Raw genomic sequence first — 16,151 nt, 5'->3', positions numbered from 1 at the left:
ATCCTGAAGGCACACTCCCCCCTCTTGCCTCCAGGTGCGTGTGCAGGTTATTCCTTCTGCCTACCCCCCATGCCCCCCACAAACTCTCATCTGAGCAATGCCAACTCGATATTCAGATTTCAGCATAAAATATCAAATCCCCCATGAGCCCCGGCAGTCAGTGCTGAGTTAGGCACCTCGTGCTCTTACAGAAAGCTCTACACATGACCTCTCATAGAGCACTGTAACTGCCCATCCCCTCATCTACAACCCCTCTGGGAGGCTGCAGACTGCAAGCCAGGGGCTGCTCAACTAGAAACCGTGGCCGTGGGGGCCTGTACAATGCCTAGCATACAGGAAGGACTCCACAAAGACAACGTGATTAAGACAATCGCCAAGACAGTTAAAATTAGGTAAGAGGAGCCTGGGTGGCTCAGTCAGTTAAGCATCCAACTCTTAACCTCAGCTCAGGTCTTAATCTCAGGGTACTGGGTTCAAGCCCCACGCTGGACTTCATGGTGAGCCTGGAGCCTACTTTAAAAAAAAAGTTAAAATTATGTAACTACATGGGATAAGGGTCTGGTTGAGCAGCACCAAAACTCCTTTAAGACTGAAATTATAGAAACACGGTAATTAAACCACATCAAGAGAACTTTCTTGAAAATAATCAACTTGTATTTTGTTGAAATACTTCAGAATCCCCAAAACAAGGATAAAATTCAGGCTGCTACCTTTTTTCTCCTGCCCGTACACATATATGTAACTATTCCAAAGGGTAAAGGAAACATATGCAACTATTACAAAGGTACTAAAATCTTGATATTCTTACCCTGGTAATCCAACACAATTGTGAAATACGAACAAAAATTTCTTGAGGAAACCGAAGTACCAACCTTATTTAAAATTAAAAAAAGAAAAAAGATGTCTTTATGCCATAGCTTCTTCTAAAATAAACCAGATTACAAAAATACATACAACATAAATAAATAAAGAAATTTAAAGTCAAGGAATCGCAACAGAAAAAAACACGAGCGTAGAAAATGAATTTAGAAATGAGGCTGGGACACAAACTATATGCTTCGCGGTTCTGTATATTTGCAAAGGACGGGTCTAAAATGTGTCTCTCTTATTGGTGATCACATTCACTGCTTCACGTGAATACGGATAGCCTCGTCTTGCCACACCTTAGAGAGGACATTTCTCGTGTCTTCTATCTGCACCATCTTTCTGCGGACGCTTCTAAAATCCCATGCTCACGGTTTTGATTATTCAACTCTTCAATTCAGAAGTTTTTCTTTTAAAAAAGTAGCCACACCTAACACTCTCTAGGCTCATAGCATTTCCTTTCCAGTGACCAGCTCGTAACTGCCGTCTTCCCGCCAGAGCGTGACTCAGGATCCTCAGGCAGCAAGCCGTACCTGCTACAGACCGCAATGCCTAACTGCCTCTTCTTAAGTATATTTTACATCAGACCAGAAAGTTACATGTACTTAAAACCATGATGGGGCACCTGGGTGGCTTAGTCGGTTGAGCATCCGACTCTTGGTTTCAGCTCAGGTCGTGATCTCAGGGTCCTGAGATCGAGCCCTGCATCAGGCTCTGCGCTCAGTGGGGAGTCAGCTTGAGATTCTCTCTCTCCCTCTCCCCCTCCCCTGGCTCATGCTTGCTCTCTCGTAAGAATAAATCTTAAAAAAAAAAAAAAAGACTGGGATAATTTAACAACCACGTTTCTAACATAAGGTGACTACTGTAAAAATTTTGTGCTAGAATAAAATCGAGTTTTTCCTTCGCCGTCTTTCAATCACACACCAACAGCTTCAACCGTGGGCGTAAGAGCCTAACATCAAAGCACATTTTGATTCACTCTGAAACACATCTTTTCCAATTCCTTTTGCTCTACCAAGATTTATGTACAAAAGCTGGAGGCTTCTATCCTCCAACCTTCAATAGAGGCACTTGGAATACAGTTAAGCGGATTGTTCCAACTGTTTAAAGTGAGATCCCATGAGCCTGCCTCCTGGAGGCATTTTCGGCTTTACATACTTGAAAATGAATAGAATGGGTCAGTCAGAGGACACACTGGAGGTCTGCATGCGATCAAAGCTTGGAGTCGGTGGGGGGGGGGGGGGGGACGAGTAAGAAACAGGGAACGGACTAAAGGGACACAGTAAACCTTACTTTAAAAGTACATTTGACGGCAATTACTGAAAGATACTTGCAACAGGACACATGCTACCGTGCTATTTAAATAGTGGCAACATCAACTTATTTATTCACGGTTTTTCTAAAACCAGACATCGATAACTGTATGCTTCCTAACCACTGACTATTCCCATGTACGTTGAAAAACCACCTATGCTTAAAACTCAAGAGCCAGTAGTTTTTAAAACATTAGTGTTCTTCTTTTTATAGAAATAACAACCATCTCTGTCACTACTTTTTGGCCCTTCACATGCTATGATAATTAATTTTTTTCAATACTTAATGCCTGCTTATATTCACCTAACCTACATTAACTGTCAAAATACTGAGATCTTCACTATTTTATTTGAAACTCACAAACAACCTTGTCAACAGATACTATGTTTCCAAGGAAACAGACAGTAGCCACATTACAAATAAATAGAAACACACGTGCATGCACCGTTTGGGGCATGTTTATTTAATGATTAAGGGGTGATGATGTCATTGAAATACATTTTATTCCTCCTAGATCAAATCAGTCGGAACAAATCCAGGGCTACCCAACTTCCACACATTCGACACGATGCAGGACTCAATCCCAGGACCCTGGCATCATGACCTGATCAGAAGGCAGACGCTTAACCGACGGAACCACCCGGGTGTCCCTCTCAAGCCATTTCACATCCCAACAGAGCAACTAAACGACCAAAAATTTTTCAGAACACAAAGATACCTTGTCAGTTACATAAAAACTAACTAAAGGACTCTAGTCTTTACGGGTTTTACTAGGAAAATGCCACATCTCAACATTTTCATTTCTTGAGAGTTGCCACTGCTTGAGGCATGCAAATTTCAGCAAATTCGACAAGGGAAAAAAAAAAAGTAACAAGAATTCTTCTATCCTGTGAAGCAACAGCACCTCAGAAGTGGCTCATTTTCAAATACTATACATCAGTAATAGCCTTCTCTCCGGACAGACAACCGTAACAAATTTAGCTGAACTCAGTATCGGTCCAGACAGAGTGAAGGCACCAGAGGCGTCCATCTCCGGATCACAATTTTTTTCAGCCTGAGTGAAATGAAAGAAAATGCAATTCATATTTCCAGAAGCAAAAGTGGCATATTTTCCAGGAAGCTCCTTGTTCTCATTTTCCTATTTTAAGAGTCCTGATCGCTCCCAGCATTGCTGTGTGGCAAGATCTCATTTCTGGTGGCTGATCATTTCCATGGCATGAGGCTTTACCGAAACCGTCTCCAGAAACTGTTTGGATTCGTATTTAGCCTCAGCGTATTTATACACAAAATACCATTTCGAGGGCGTTGTGCCAAAAAAAGAAATAGCTTGCTCGAATTTCAGTTGACTTTGTTAAAGGAAATTATTTTAAATTAATGTGGCCTATGGAACTACTGCCAGCCTTAACCTCAGAAAATATACTCCTTCTAATTTTTGCTGTGAACATTTATTTATTTAAGTTAGATTCGGGCTCGCGAATGTTGACCGTAAGGAGTCTAAACCTTCCTGCTACTATTTCATATTCTTCCTCCCCACACGGGCAGGCCCATGCTGGCCGCATTAGTATTCACAGCCAGGTCACCACCACTAAGTGAAATCATCTACGTATTTTTGGTAGAATCTTTAACAACTTCCACGCCCGTCAGGGAAATGGAACAAGGCTGTTTTGTTTTCAGACAGCAACAATTTGATCTCCTGGTTTACTAGATGGCGCTCAAAATATTTTTCCATATGTTTTCCCGCAACGAGAATCTGACATCAGCGTGGTTTACCTTTACCAGTGAATGCAGGCTTTTTTCACCAAACATATCCCAGAGGAAGGTCAGGTCTTCCTGGCTATCCACATGTGGCTGCAGCTGGGCTGGCAAAGCAGCCAACAGCTCATACAGACCTATAAAATGAAAATAAAACACAAAGCGTAATCTTAGAGTGATCTCATTAATTTCGCTTAAGGTGTGCGTAAACGACGGCTGCAACATGTCGTTTTTACTGGATCTGTATTCTGGGCCATCAAGCAAAACACTTCTCCCAAGAAGCCAACGAGCCTTTTTGATTTTTAAATCCCAAACAAGCATGTATTAACCGACTAGCTTTTACCTTGTGGTGGTCAACCTTCTACAGGCGTCCAAGTTTACATAACCCGGGACAGAAAATGTGTACAAGCTTTCAGAAAAAGAAGAAAACGCATACATTCCTTTCCTTAATCGTTATTACATTTCCCTCGATGTTCGCCAAAGAGTGAAATGAGTCATGAATAGGAAAAACTTCCTTAGAAGAGCAGAAAATTGATAGAGTGGTCCATTAAACAAGGTTTTGTGGTTTCCAAATAGTTCCTAATAATATATAGCTTCAAAAACATTTGCATTATCTAACATCCGAAATCAAGTTCCAAAAAGTAAGACAGATTAAACCATGCCCGGTGTGGCTTTCTTGTAGCTGACCGTTTTTAAAACAACAAGCAGCTACGCTGAGTTGAGTTTAAATTGTACCCTAATCTGGGCGTCCGTGACACCCTCTGAAAGAGTTAAGGTAAAAGATGCGGGTTACTCGAGGCCCTCCCCACTAGAAGCTTCCTCGGGGTAGACAGTAGCGCCGTGTCCCACAGCAGCCTGCTGCACAAACCATCCATCTCCTTCAGCGGCCGTCGGACTCCTGTCCAAGCAATGTTGCGACAGTGCCTGCCCGGGACTCTTCAGGGAGGTGACCTGGCAGCAGTCAGGACCAACTCTTAGCACATGTTTCACTCTCCGGTGGGATTACATGAGGTGAAAAGGACAAAATTCCTTTTTTTCTGTCTGCTGTCTACAAAAACACCGAGAGCGCCTGGGGTCTACAACACCCGGGCCTGTTGTTATTTCTGCACTGAGTTAAGGGCTGTTGTTCCTCAGAGGGACAGCTTTACAAGATACTTAACTTGCAAAGAGTCGTAAATTCCAGCCTGCTGATTCGTAGATCTATTATCTTCCGAAAGCACTGTAATATTCTGATAATCAGTGATAATTCGCAAGCGAATGTATTAGCGTTTGCTTGGAAAGTGGGATCTGTAACTCGAGAGGTTAGATTAAACTCAAACATTCCTGGGACTGCATTTGGCCAGAAAGATCTATAATTCTCTAGGAAAAAAAAAAAAAAAAACAAGAAAATTTCTCCCTACTACATTCTTAAGTATTCTTGATGGTTTGTATTTATTCCCTTAAAAACCTGGCATCTTGCCTAAAGTCACTTCTTATTTATAACTTTGTAAAAACATTTCTAAGGTGTCCCAACCTAATTCAATGTCTAATAATACAGGTCTCACTTTACACGTACACATATACACACACATTTAAAGTAATGACAATTCCCAACATCAATGGTTAAGGTGAGAGGTTCAAATTGAAAATTATGTGAAAAAAAAAAAAAAAAGGTAGCGCTTCACTATTTTATTATTGATTCCAGGAGCAGTAAAAATAATTCCTTATTCCTTGGTAATATGATTAGTTTAATTACTGATACTAACTATAATATAATTTATGAGGTATAATTGTTGGGAGGGGGGTTTGAATTGGGGGTATTAGAAGAGCCCCTGGCACATGGTGTCTGTTTCATATGTAACTCAGTGAGCTTCAGCCATTTTTGTTATTATTACTGTTATTCATCATTATTTTTAAAAAATATTTATTTGTTTATTTTAGAGAAGGGGAGGTAGGCACAGAGGGAGAGAGGGTCTTAAGCAGACTCCGTGCTGAGCACAGAACCCGATACAGGGCTCCATCTCACGACCCCGAGATCATGACCTGAGCCGAAACCAAGAGTCGGATGCTCAACCGACCGAGCCATTCAGGCGCTCCCATCACTACTACTACTGAAAAAGCAAAAGTCTGAGTCAAACAGACCTAAGACTCAAACCAGGTCTATACTTCGGTTATTTTGCTTAACTTAACCTCAGCCTTGTTTCCCTCATATGCTGAAAAAGAAATGGTAATCTGCACATGTAATAAAATGGAACAGAAAAAAAAAAAAAACACAAACATGTACGTATACACAAGTAAGTGCATGTGACACAGGTGAAATGTGAGACAGGTTAATGGGCTGCCTCAGTGACAAGGTGCCCCTCGCAATTACTATAGTTATGCAAGATGCTACCATTGAAGGAAGCCGGGTCAAGAGTACACGGGATCTGTATTATTTCTTACAACACGTGAAACCACAATTATCTCAAAATACAATTAAAACCAAAGGAGACATTGTGGTAAATATGACTGTTGTAAGAATTCAAGGGAACAATGCACACAGCAGCACTGAGCCCTGTGGCTGGCACAGAACAGGCACTTGATAAAAATACATATATATATATTCTTCTTTTCTTAATGTCTCCTCTGGAATGAAAACCCCACTGCAATGGTACAGAGTCAAAACAGCAGCTTAGCTATACGTTCCACAGGACCCACACCACACTTAGAAATAAAACCGCCCTGGTCTTTTACATATGGAAAGTGTTAACTTTACCCAAGTACTGCTTAACTTTTTGTGGGAATAAACCATATTATGTTTACATTAAAATAATAATTTCTCTGTTAGCAGTAGCTCATAAACCTGCGTTTTCTGGGTTTTCCTAGCTTTATGCAATCCTAATTTATATGCCACCCTAGTCTGGCACCCTAGTGACAACAGCAGTCACTTCTCTTGAGCTCCCACATCTGGTAGCCACACCAAAGCCAGAAGAGACAGAGCAGTGCCAATCAGAAATGAAAGAGAGGCTGAGAAGAGCCGGGAGGGCAGGTGAGTGGCGTCAAAGCAGGTAGCATGGACAATCACTTCCACTCGAGCGCGTCGGGGACGCCCCAGAAACCAGCTCAGTCCATGGTGAAAACCAGGTCCCTGTTCTCACAGGTGCTTTTTATATTCAGCTCCTAGAGTTCCAATAATGAACACCACTATGAAATCCAAATATTTTTGTTCCTTGACATTCAGAGAGCAAGTAATGAGAATTTAGCTAACAAGGGATATCTTGAACCATCTTACCTACATCTACCTAAATCTATTTAATCTTACCTAAATCTGAGCAAGAACTGGGACGATACTCCTCTGCGGTCATTCAAGCTCATGAGTGCTTCATTCCAGGGCACCATTACGGTGCCTACCTGAAGGTCTAAGACAAATCAGACATGATCCCTGTCCTCAGGACGTCACGGTATAGAGGACGAGCACAGACAAGCTGGTTAGGAAGTGCAGAGCAGGGTGAGACTGCATGGCGAGGCAAGGTAAGTGGTCAGTTCCTCCAAAGGAGGAGAAGACATCAGGGAAGGCTTCAGCAAAGAATCACACCTGAGTTACATCTTGAAAGCTTACACTCCTAAGAATCAGCATTTACGAGTTCTTCCATTCGGAGCACGACACTAGTTCCTCTATACAAGTAGCGGAGAATCGGCCACCACCTCTACCCCAGAGATCTTACACCTTGGATTACACAGAATACATATCCTGTACACCCAAAGAGAAAGCAATCCTATTTATAATGATGATCTCGGGATCATGAGAACCGGCCCTGCCATCAGGCTCTGCACTCAGCGTGGAGTCTGCTTCAGATTCTCTCTCCCTTTCCCCTTCCCCCCTGCTCTCGTGCACGTGCTCTCTCTCTCTCTAAAATAATAAATAAGTCTTTTAAAAATTAATAATGATCTCCTATTTGTCCAAGTAAAGATTCAAAATGTATATTCCTGCCAAGTAAAGTAAACAGATGTTTAGGTTGCAGATAAAATATTCAAACAGCAAATTAATTTTCATGGATGTCAACGAGATGCCCATTCCTGTTTATAGTATTTATCATCTGGTTAGGAACACACACTTTGAATTACCTATCGAGTACACATATCATAATTTAGGTATCTAGGGTTTTGCCCCACTTACATATTTCATGCAACCATTTTATTTAAATTCTTTACAATGACTTCTTTATCATGACTACCACCTGTAGAGCTGGAAGAGATCATTCTCACTTCCAGTTATTTGAGATACAACACTTCTTTGAATGCGTGGGAGATGCCGTCACTAAGACTCTAGGTAAAGCCGGTTGCTTTTCCACCTGTTCTACACCTCTTTTTATCTCCACAACAAAAGCACTTACCTACTCTCTAAGTATCTCTAACACGTGCAGGTGTGAGGTTATTAAGCCCTCTCCAAGAAATATTAACCTGGTTTAAACTTCCTTGTCTCTTTAAAAACAACAACAACAACAATCCTGTCAGATGATCTCTCGATGACTCCAAAAACAGGAATTTGGGTTATATGAGAATACTTACGGCTTCTCCAATCAACACATTTTTGTGTAAGTAAAGAGAAAATGGTCTATAAGAAATTTGGTAACGGCTTCACAATACGGCAGCGCTCTCTTCTCTGAGAGATCATTTTAATAGTGGAAAAGAAATCTCACGTTCTATTTGGGTAGACGTGATACAAGACACTGTCAAAGACACACATGAAAAAACTATCTCATAAAAATGTTGCAGCAGGAAAACAGGCAGGATTTTTGTGTTAGCGATTTTATATACTGAGAGAAAAGAAGGCAACAAGAGCAAAACTAAAACACAAGGTTCATTTGATTAACACGTACAATTACAGCGATTTAAAGGAGAGAGCGATCAGCAAAGGCCAAAGAAGACTCTGCAAAAGCTGCCAGGAAGTGACCTAGGGTCTGAAGGAAGGAAAATAGGGCCTGGAAGGATGCACGGCAGTGTGGAGGACACCCAAGATGAAAAGTCAGCAATAATCACGTAAATGTATAGATTTTCAAAGGCACTAAAACTCTGTAAGGCTGAAGAAAAGAGTAGGAAGTACTCAAACCCAAATTTCTGCTTTGTACGTTTGCCTCAGTCATGGCCCAACCTACAGACGAGCGCTGTGCCGTAATTTGAACCAGGAAAGTTTAATATAAATCTATAACGGAGGATTATCTATAACATGGTAACGCAAAATCTCAAGAATACCTAGGGCTAAAGGAGAAGACCCAGAAGGAGACAACAGTGGAAGAGGAGCTCCCGCCCCAAGACTAGGATTCTTAGCTCATTAGAGGTGGTGTGATTACAGCTCACCAGACCCACCCGATGGCTGGATCTCCATGCCAGAGCCTGCCCACTGTCACCGGGCCAGCAGGAAACACCTCTCCAGGGTACCGGTGGGCAGAAAACCACGGCTGGGACCAATGCTTCACCAGGGTCAGTGGGGAGAGCCTGGGCAACTGGAAACCACCGACTGGAAAGCCAAAATAATCCCTACAGGTGAGCAGAAAAGTGTGAAAGGGACTGGCAAACAGAACCCCCCCCCCCATTGGGGTGCTGGATGGTCAAGATTGGGAAGCTGACTTCTGGGTTCCCTGAGAGACCCACCAGTAATTTCCCTACAGGGGTGTCGCTGAAACTCAAAACAGAGCTGTCCACGGGGTGCCACCAGAAGTCAAAGGGGGTAAGCACCCCTGGATGCTTCCCACATGTGCTGCTGCCAATCCTATGGGAGGAACAGAAACGAGTGAAATACACCAGAACAAGGAAGAGCTACCTCTTCTTCCTGCAGCGTGCCACTAGTGACCTCCCCCGACAAAGCTCAGCATCACGCCAGCTGCAAAGAAGAAGAATTAAAGGGCCCAGCTTAACCTGCAAGAGCAGGCAGTAAAATATGGATTTGGAGCAGAGAGGCGATGAAACGATCCTTGGCCCAATCTTCTATACGTAGGTGTAAGCGTGCACGAGCGTGCGTGTGGGAGCACAGCAGGGAGTTCTCTTCTTTTGGGGAGGAGGGATGTTGCCTTTCTGCTTGTATTCTGGTGTGGCTTTCTGCTGTCTGGCAGTGGGGACACAATGAAAAATATTTCATCAGTTGTTACTGAAGGTAAAGGTTTCACTAACAGGGATTTTGAAATCGTATTAAATCAAAGGCTTGCATTTACAATGCTTGCTGATTTTAGCAATACGTTGAGCCTGGACCCAACAGCTCAGTGAGAGGACATTAAGTAAGTCAAAGTTCTAAGTTCAAAGGTGACACATGAGGAACACTTATGCCTAGCCAAAGAGTGCTCTCTTAACTTCAACCTCCTCAAAAATGCCTAGTGTTTATAAAAGAGGGCAGAGATAGAGTGCTGTTTTCCAACACGTAAAAAAAAACAAAAAAAAAAAACAAAAACAACCTAACACTGGGAAAACAATACAAAGTACAAAGAGCAACGTTTTAGGAACTAAGGGAGGTGTTTAGAGCCAAAGGAGCTAATTGCAGAGAGATGCACAGGTGTTTTAACATTTTTAAATTGGTCACTGAAGCCTGCCATTTAGGATCTAAATATTGTACTCTACTCTCCCCTTCCCAAGGAATGTTAGATGGCAAATGCGGGCTGTCTGAAATCATGAAAAATAATATACTGATGAGAATCTCTGAATACAGACTGAATTGCTCACTCTGCAAGGCAGTCCATTAAGCCTTCGCACATGGAGACCACGATCTGAATTTAACTTCACTGACTCATTTGAAGTTCAATGTGCCACAGCTGGCTTCTCCGTAGCCTTCCTACACCGAAAGATAAACATATCGGTCATCTTCCTTAAAGATAAAAATCTAAATGCTTACTCCCCACCTCCAACAGCTGACAGTCAGAGTACGTTCTTGAGGCTTTTGGAGCCCTGGACAACACAAGTGACAGAGGCTCAGTGTGAGTGCTTCACATACAGACTGAAATACTTTGATGCTTTAGCAACTTGTCCTGTGGTGGGTTGTTGTTGTTTTCTTTAAATAAGAGTAGTGTTGTGAAGCTGAAGTCATAATTCTATAATAATCTTATTATCTTGATATAAAATGTATTGTTCCGTAACAGACCAGTGATTTGATCAAGGTTTGGGGAAGGCAGACAACACTGACCTAATCCATATGGAAATGGAACAATGTTGAATAAACATTTCACCCAACATTATAATGTATTAATCAGAAGATTATTAGGAGTTGTTCTCATCTGGGATTAGGGTTTCATTACTTCATAAGATTACTCGAATCACTGGACTTTGGATAGTAATTTTATTTTTTTAATATTTTTTTAAAGATTTCTTTATTTGAGAGAGAGAGAAAGAGAGAACAAGCATAGGGAGGGGCAGAAGGAGAGACTCCCCAACAGACTCCTTACAGAGCCCAACACGGGGCTTGATCTCACGACCCTGAGATCATGACCTGAGCCAAAATCAAGAGTCAGCCACTTAACTGAGTCACCCAGGCGCCCCTGGATAGTAATTTTAACTGTAGGTAAAGAAAGGTTCCCACCATCACAGTGGAACCCTCTACAGTTTTCACTTTGCCTAAAAAGCTAGTTATTAAAAATTATGTCTATTTCTACTCTCTCCCTTCCTTAATCTTTCCTTCCTACCACCAACTAATGAAGCTTCCTAAAATAATATTAATAATTATTACCAGATGCAAGTGTTAGTAGTAATCCTACCTAACACTTACGGAGCTAAGGTAAGTGCTTTGCAGGTTACCTCGCCCACTGCTCTCCATAAGTAGGTTCCATGACTACCTTCTTTGTACAGGAGGAAATACATTTAGCCTAGCAAGTGGCACATCCAGGACTTAACCTCAGCTCTGCCTGTGCTTCTGTAAGAATCCCAGCATTTCAATGTCCTACTCAAAAGCCTTCAAGAGCTACCTTAAAGAGAAAAGTTGAAAGCCTAACCTGATACCCAAATTACAGATGGATCAAATATATCAAATATAAACTACTGGAACATTTCATAGAATATTTTTGTCATGTTGGACTTAAATGCTTTTAGCATACAAAGAACTTAGAAAATATAACTGGCCATCACTAACAGACTTTATAACAAAATTTTCACACATCAAAAAAAACAAAAAAAAAAAACAAAGAAGTTCGCAGAGAAACTAAAACTTATTTGCACCAAGCAAGTGACTGATATTAAATATAATGAGAGAAGAATAAATTGAGAGAAAAATGGGGAATGACACAGGAGTGGGCAGACGGTGGTAGATGACAGGGCCCCCCCAAAGTTCAATCCAACACATAATTTTTTAAAATTCTAAAAAGTCAAGCAAAGCATATCATTTCCTCCTACCAATTAAGGAAATAAATTTACAAATACCCAGCAGCGCCTGGCTGGCTCAGTATGGAGAGCATGTGACTCTTGATCTCAGGGTCATGAGTTTGAGCCCTGTGCTGGGTGTAGAGATTATTTAAATAAATAAAAAATTTTAAAAATAAATAAATAAATTTACAAATACCCAGTCTTGACAAAGGCATGGGAAAACAAGCTGAGCAGTCATTTGCTGGGATAAATATTCATTCATTCAATCAGTATTTATTGACCACTATAAGTTCAAATGTACCAGATGCTGGTCAAGGTGTTTGGGATGTATCAGTAAACCAAAGAGACAATGATCCCTACCTTTACGGAGCTAATGCTCTAGGGGGGAGACAAGTAGTAAGCATTAGAAGTAAACTATACAGTATGTTGGAAAGCGACAAGTACTGACAGAAAAAAAAGTAGAGGCACCTGGGTGGCTCAGTCAGTTAGGCATTCAACTCTTGATTTGGGCTCAGGTCATGATCTCAAGAGTCGTGAGATCGAGCCCCACGTTGGGCTCTACACTCAGCGTGGAGTCTGCTTGAGATTCTCTCTCTCCCACTTCCTCTGCCCCTCCCCCAGCTTGTGCTCTCTAAACAAATAAATAAAATCTTAAAAAAAAGAAGAAGTAGAGAAGTGTACGACAGATCCACTTCTGGGCCACTCACAAGGAAATGACAAATGAGGGAGTCTGGGTACACTACAAGCAGCAAGTGACAAATGAACAAAGACTTGAAGGTGAAGGAGTGAGCCATGGGAGTATCTGAGGGACAAGCATTCCAGGCAGAGGGATCAGACGATACAAAAACCCAAACCTCAAAGAGATAGGGCATGCCTGGAGTATCTGAGGAAGGGCAAGAAGCCCAGCATGACTCCAGCAAAGGGAGAAGAGGGAGAGATGTAAGAAACGATGTAACAGAGGAAATCAGGAACCAGTTCATGTAGGGTCTTGTAGTACAAATATTGCGAAGAATTTAACTTTTACTTTAGAGGGAAAGAGAGAGCCTTTGCAGGGTTCTGAGTGAAGGGGTAACATGATCTTACACTTTTAAAAAGCACCATTCCAGCTGCTGAATTGAGAAGAGACAGCAGGGGAGCAAGGGCAGAGTCAGAGAACCATGTCAGAGGGTCAGTGCACCATCCAGGCACACGATGATGATGGCAGCCTGAACCAGGCAGCAGCCAGCGGAAGCTCTGGAAGTATACCAATTCTGGAGAGATTTTGAAGCAAGAGCTAGCTATGAATTTCTGTCTAAATGAGGAGTATGGGGGGAAAAAAAGAATCAAGCATTTCTCTAAGACTATTTGAAGTTGCCATCAGTGTGACAGGGAAGGTCAGTGTTGAACACGTCAAGTTCAAGGTCTCTAGTGGGTATCTGGGTGGAGATGCAGTGGGCAGCTGGCTACAGGAGTCCAGAGCGCAGCAGAGCAGTCTGGGCTGAAGATCTGTACTTCGGAGCCACTGGCATATGGATTGTATTCAAAACCATGAGCCTGAAGGAGATCGTCAAGGTCATGAGTGTAGACATAAAAGGAGCCTAGGACTGAGGCCTGGGGTCTCCACTGTTAGAAGTGGAACAGCTGACAAGCAGTCAGAGTTGCATCGGGAGGATATTATCTAGGAACCCAAGTGTGGACAGGAAGAATGAATGACCCACTACGTCCAACGTCACTGACAGGCCAGGTAAAGTAAGGACGGAGGACCAGCCATTGGATTAAGCAACATGGAGCTTGTGGACTCTGGCACCATGAGGAGCGAAGAAGCCTGGATGAAGAACACCAAAACCAGAGACGCGGTGGAAAAAGCAAACACAGACAACTCCTACAAAGACAGACAACCCTTACAATCCCTTACCAAAGAGAACTGCTGTTGGTAAGGGAATGAGGAGTGGCGATGTTTTTACGATGGGGAAGACAACCCAGCCCAGCATTTTATGTGTGCTCGTGGTACAGATCCACGACAGAGAAATTCTGACAACGAGAGAGAGGGAGGGATCTGCCGCAGCTCTGTGCCCCAGCAGATGCGGAGAAGGGGGTCTGGCACAAGTGAAGGGATGGCGTTAGGTCAAAGTGTGGCTGCCTCACCTACGGTTCCAAACAGGAAGGCGGAATACGGTGGAAATGGTACAGGGACGCGTGGCAAGTCGCCTTATGACCGCGGCTGTATTTTCAGTAAACTCTTCCACAGAGGTCACCTACTGAGTCAGGGGACGGAAGAGAGTGTTTGCATCTGAAAGAAAAGGCTGAAAGAGGCTTTGGGGAGAATAGAAAAATGAATAAAGCAGGGAAGTCATACATTGGTATTCGTTATTGACAATGAAAATTGAAAGCTTACATTCCCCTTGATCCAGTGATTCACTCATTCATTCACTCATGCATTCTACTTCCAAGGAGCCCGGAGGCCATCTGCAGGACCAATCTCCAACTTTATCAGTGTGTCATTTAAGAAGAGAAACCAGAACAGGAAATGATTACTTTCATTTTTGCTGTATCCATTTCTGCACTGCTTGAGTTTTTACAAAATCGGTATTACTTTTATAATTTTAAAAAATTTCACTTCTGGGTAGTAACCTGACATAAGCCTTTCTCCAGCCCTGTAGCTCACAACTTCCCCTGAAATTCCATTCCAGCCACAGAGGACGGCTACTTGCTATCCCCTGAAAGTATAACTCTATCCACGCAATCTCAGACCAATTCACTAAATAATTAACCTTCTGGTGACAGCTACTGCTGACTTATTCCCCTCCTTCAGGACCCCAGAGATTATCTGAAAGACAAAACAATCATGGAAACATACTTACCTCAAAGTTGCACAAACAGATTTAACATAACATACTTGATACTATTTCAAGGAGTGTGCGTAGGAAGTGGGCAAACTCCCGAAACCCTCGCATTTCCAAATGCCACCTGCTCCCTTCCAACCTCACTCTACAAATACTGGGTGCTGGCCGCACGCCAGGCACTGATAAGGACTGGGGCTACAAAGGTGAGGGGAAGGGAAAAAGCAAACAGATTCATCCCCTAGGCATAGTGTAGGAAACTCCAGGGAAAACAAAAGCAAAGTTGTAACTGTGAAAGGCGCTTTAATTAAGGGAGGGGGTGGAGATGCCAGGAAAGTGTAACCAAGGGAGATGAACAACATCAGGGGAACCTTCCCCGGGGAAGTGACCACTGTGCTGACCTGAAGGAAGCACAGACATCAACTAGGGGGGTAGAAAAATCTTGTAGGAAAAGAACCACACTTACAAAGGCCCCGGGGGTAGGATGCTTAGTCTCCAGAGCCAAATGACAGAACTGTGAATTCCGCCACTGCCGCTGGTAATTAACATCTCTGTGCAGCCATTTTTAACCTGTAGACATAGTAGTACTAACCCTGCAGGACTGTAATGAGGACTAAATGAGTTATCTGAAAAGCTTAGAATGACACCTCACTCGGCTATTAAACGTATGCAAGCATTTTTTAAATAAAAAAATTCTTGGGGCACCTGGGTGGCTCAGTCAGTTAAGGGTTGGACTCCTGATTTTGGCTCAGGTCATGATCTCAGGGTCCTGGATTCAAGGCCCCAGTCAGGCTCTCTGCTCAGCAGGGAGTCTGATTCTCCCTCTCCCTCTCCCTCTGCTCCCCCCCACTCGTGCTCTTGCACTCACATGCTAATAAACAAATTTAAAAAATAATAAATTTCAAAGTAAATGCCAAATATATGAGTAGACCCAAGCATTAAGGAGACAGATGACAAAATTTAAGTTTATCATGCTGGGATATATTAAGAGGGAGAAAGGCTTTCCACAACAGGCAAAAACACATGCCAATGACGGACCCCATGTTTTGGGGTAAAGAGTGAACTAAACAGAAATGAAAATAAGTGATCACACACCCGTGACCCACG

General features: G+C 42.6%; 1 protein-coding gene across 3 annotated transcripts in view; it reads right to left on the bottom strand.

Moving 5' to 3' along the window:
* The window catches only part of MPP7 (MAGUK p55 scaffold protein 7), a 283,281-nt gene that overhangs the window by 163,234 nt on the left and 103,896 nt on the right, over positions 1–16,151 (bottom strand). Inside the window, exons 1-3 of one of the 3 annotated variants that reach the window (XM_044378520.3) lie at positions 9,541–12,828; positions 9,256–9,406; positions 3,949–4,067 (exon numbers count right to left, since the gene is read on the bottom strand). In XM_044378520.3, the coding sequence (XP_044234455.1) occupies positions 3,949–4,067; positions 9,256–9,274 (138 nt within the window). In that variant the 5' untranslated portion in view covers positions 9,275–9,406; positions 9,541–12,828. Of the gene's footprint in view, positions 1–3,948; positions 4,068–9,255; positions 9,407–9,540; positions 12,829–16,151 lie in introns of those variants that run through there. The other 2 variants (XM_057304655.1, XM_057304654.1) reach the window with 2 other exon arrangements.

Source organism: Ursus arctos, unplaced genomic scaffold, assembly GCF_023065955.2.
Source record: "Ursus arctos isolate Adak ecotype North America unplaced genomic scaffold, UrsArc2.0 scaffold_30, whole genome shotgun sequence".
Classification (NCBI taxonomy): domain Eukaryota; kingdom Metazoa; phylum Chordata; class Mammalia; order Carnivora; family Ursidae; genus Ursus; species Ursus arctos.
This window is presented reverse-complemented; position numbering and strand designations above follow the sequence as displayed.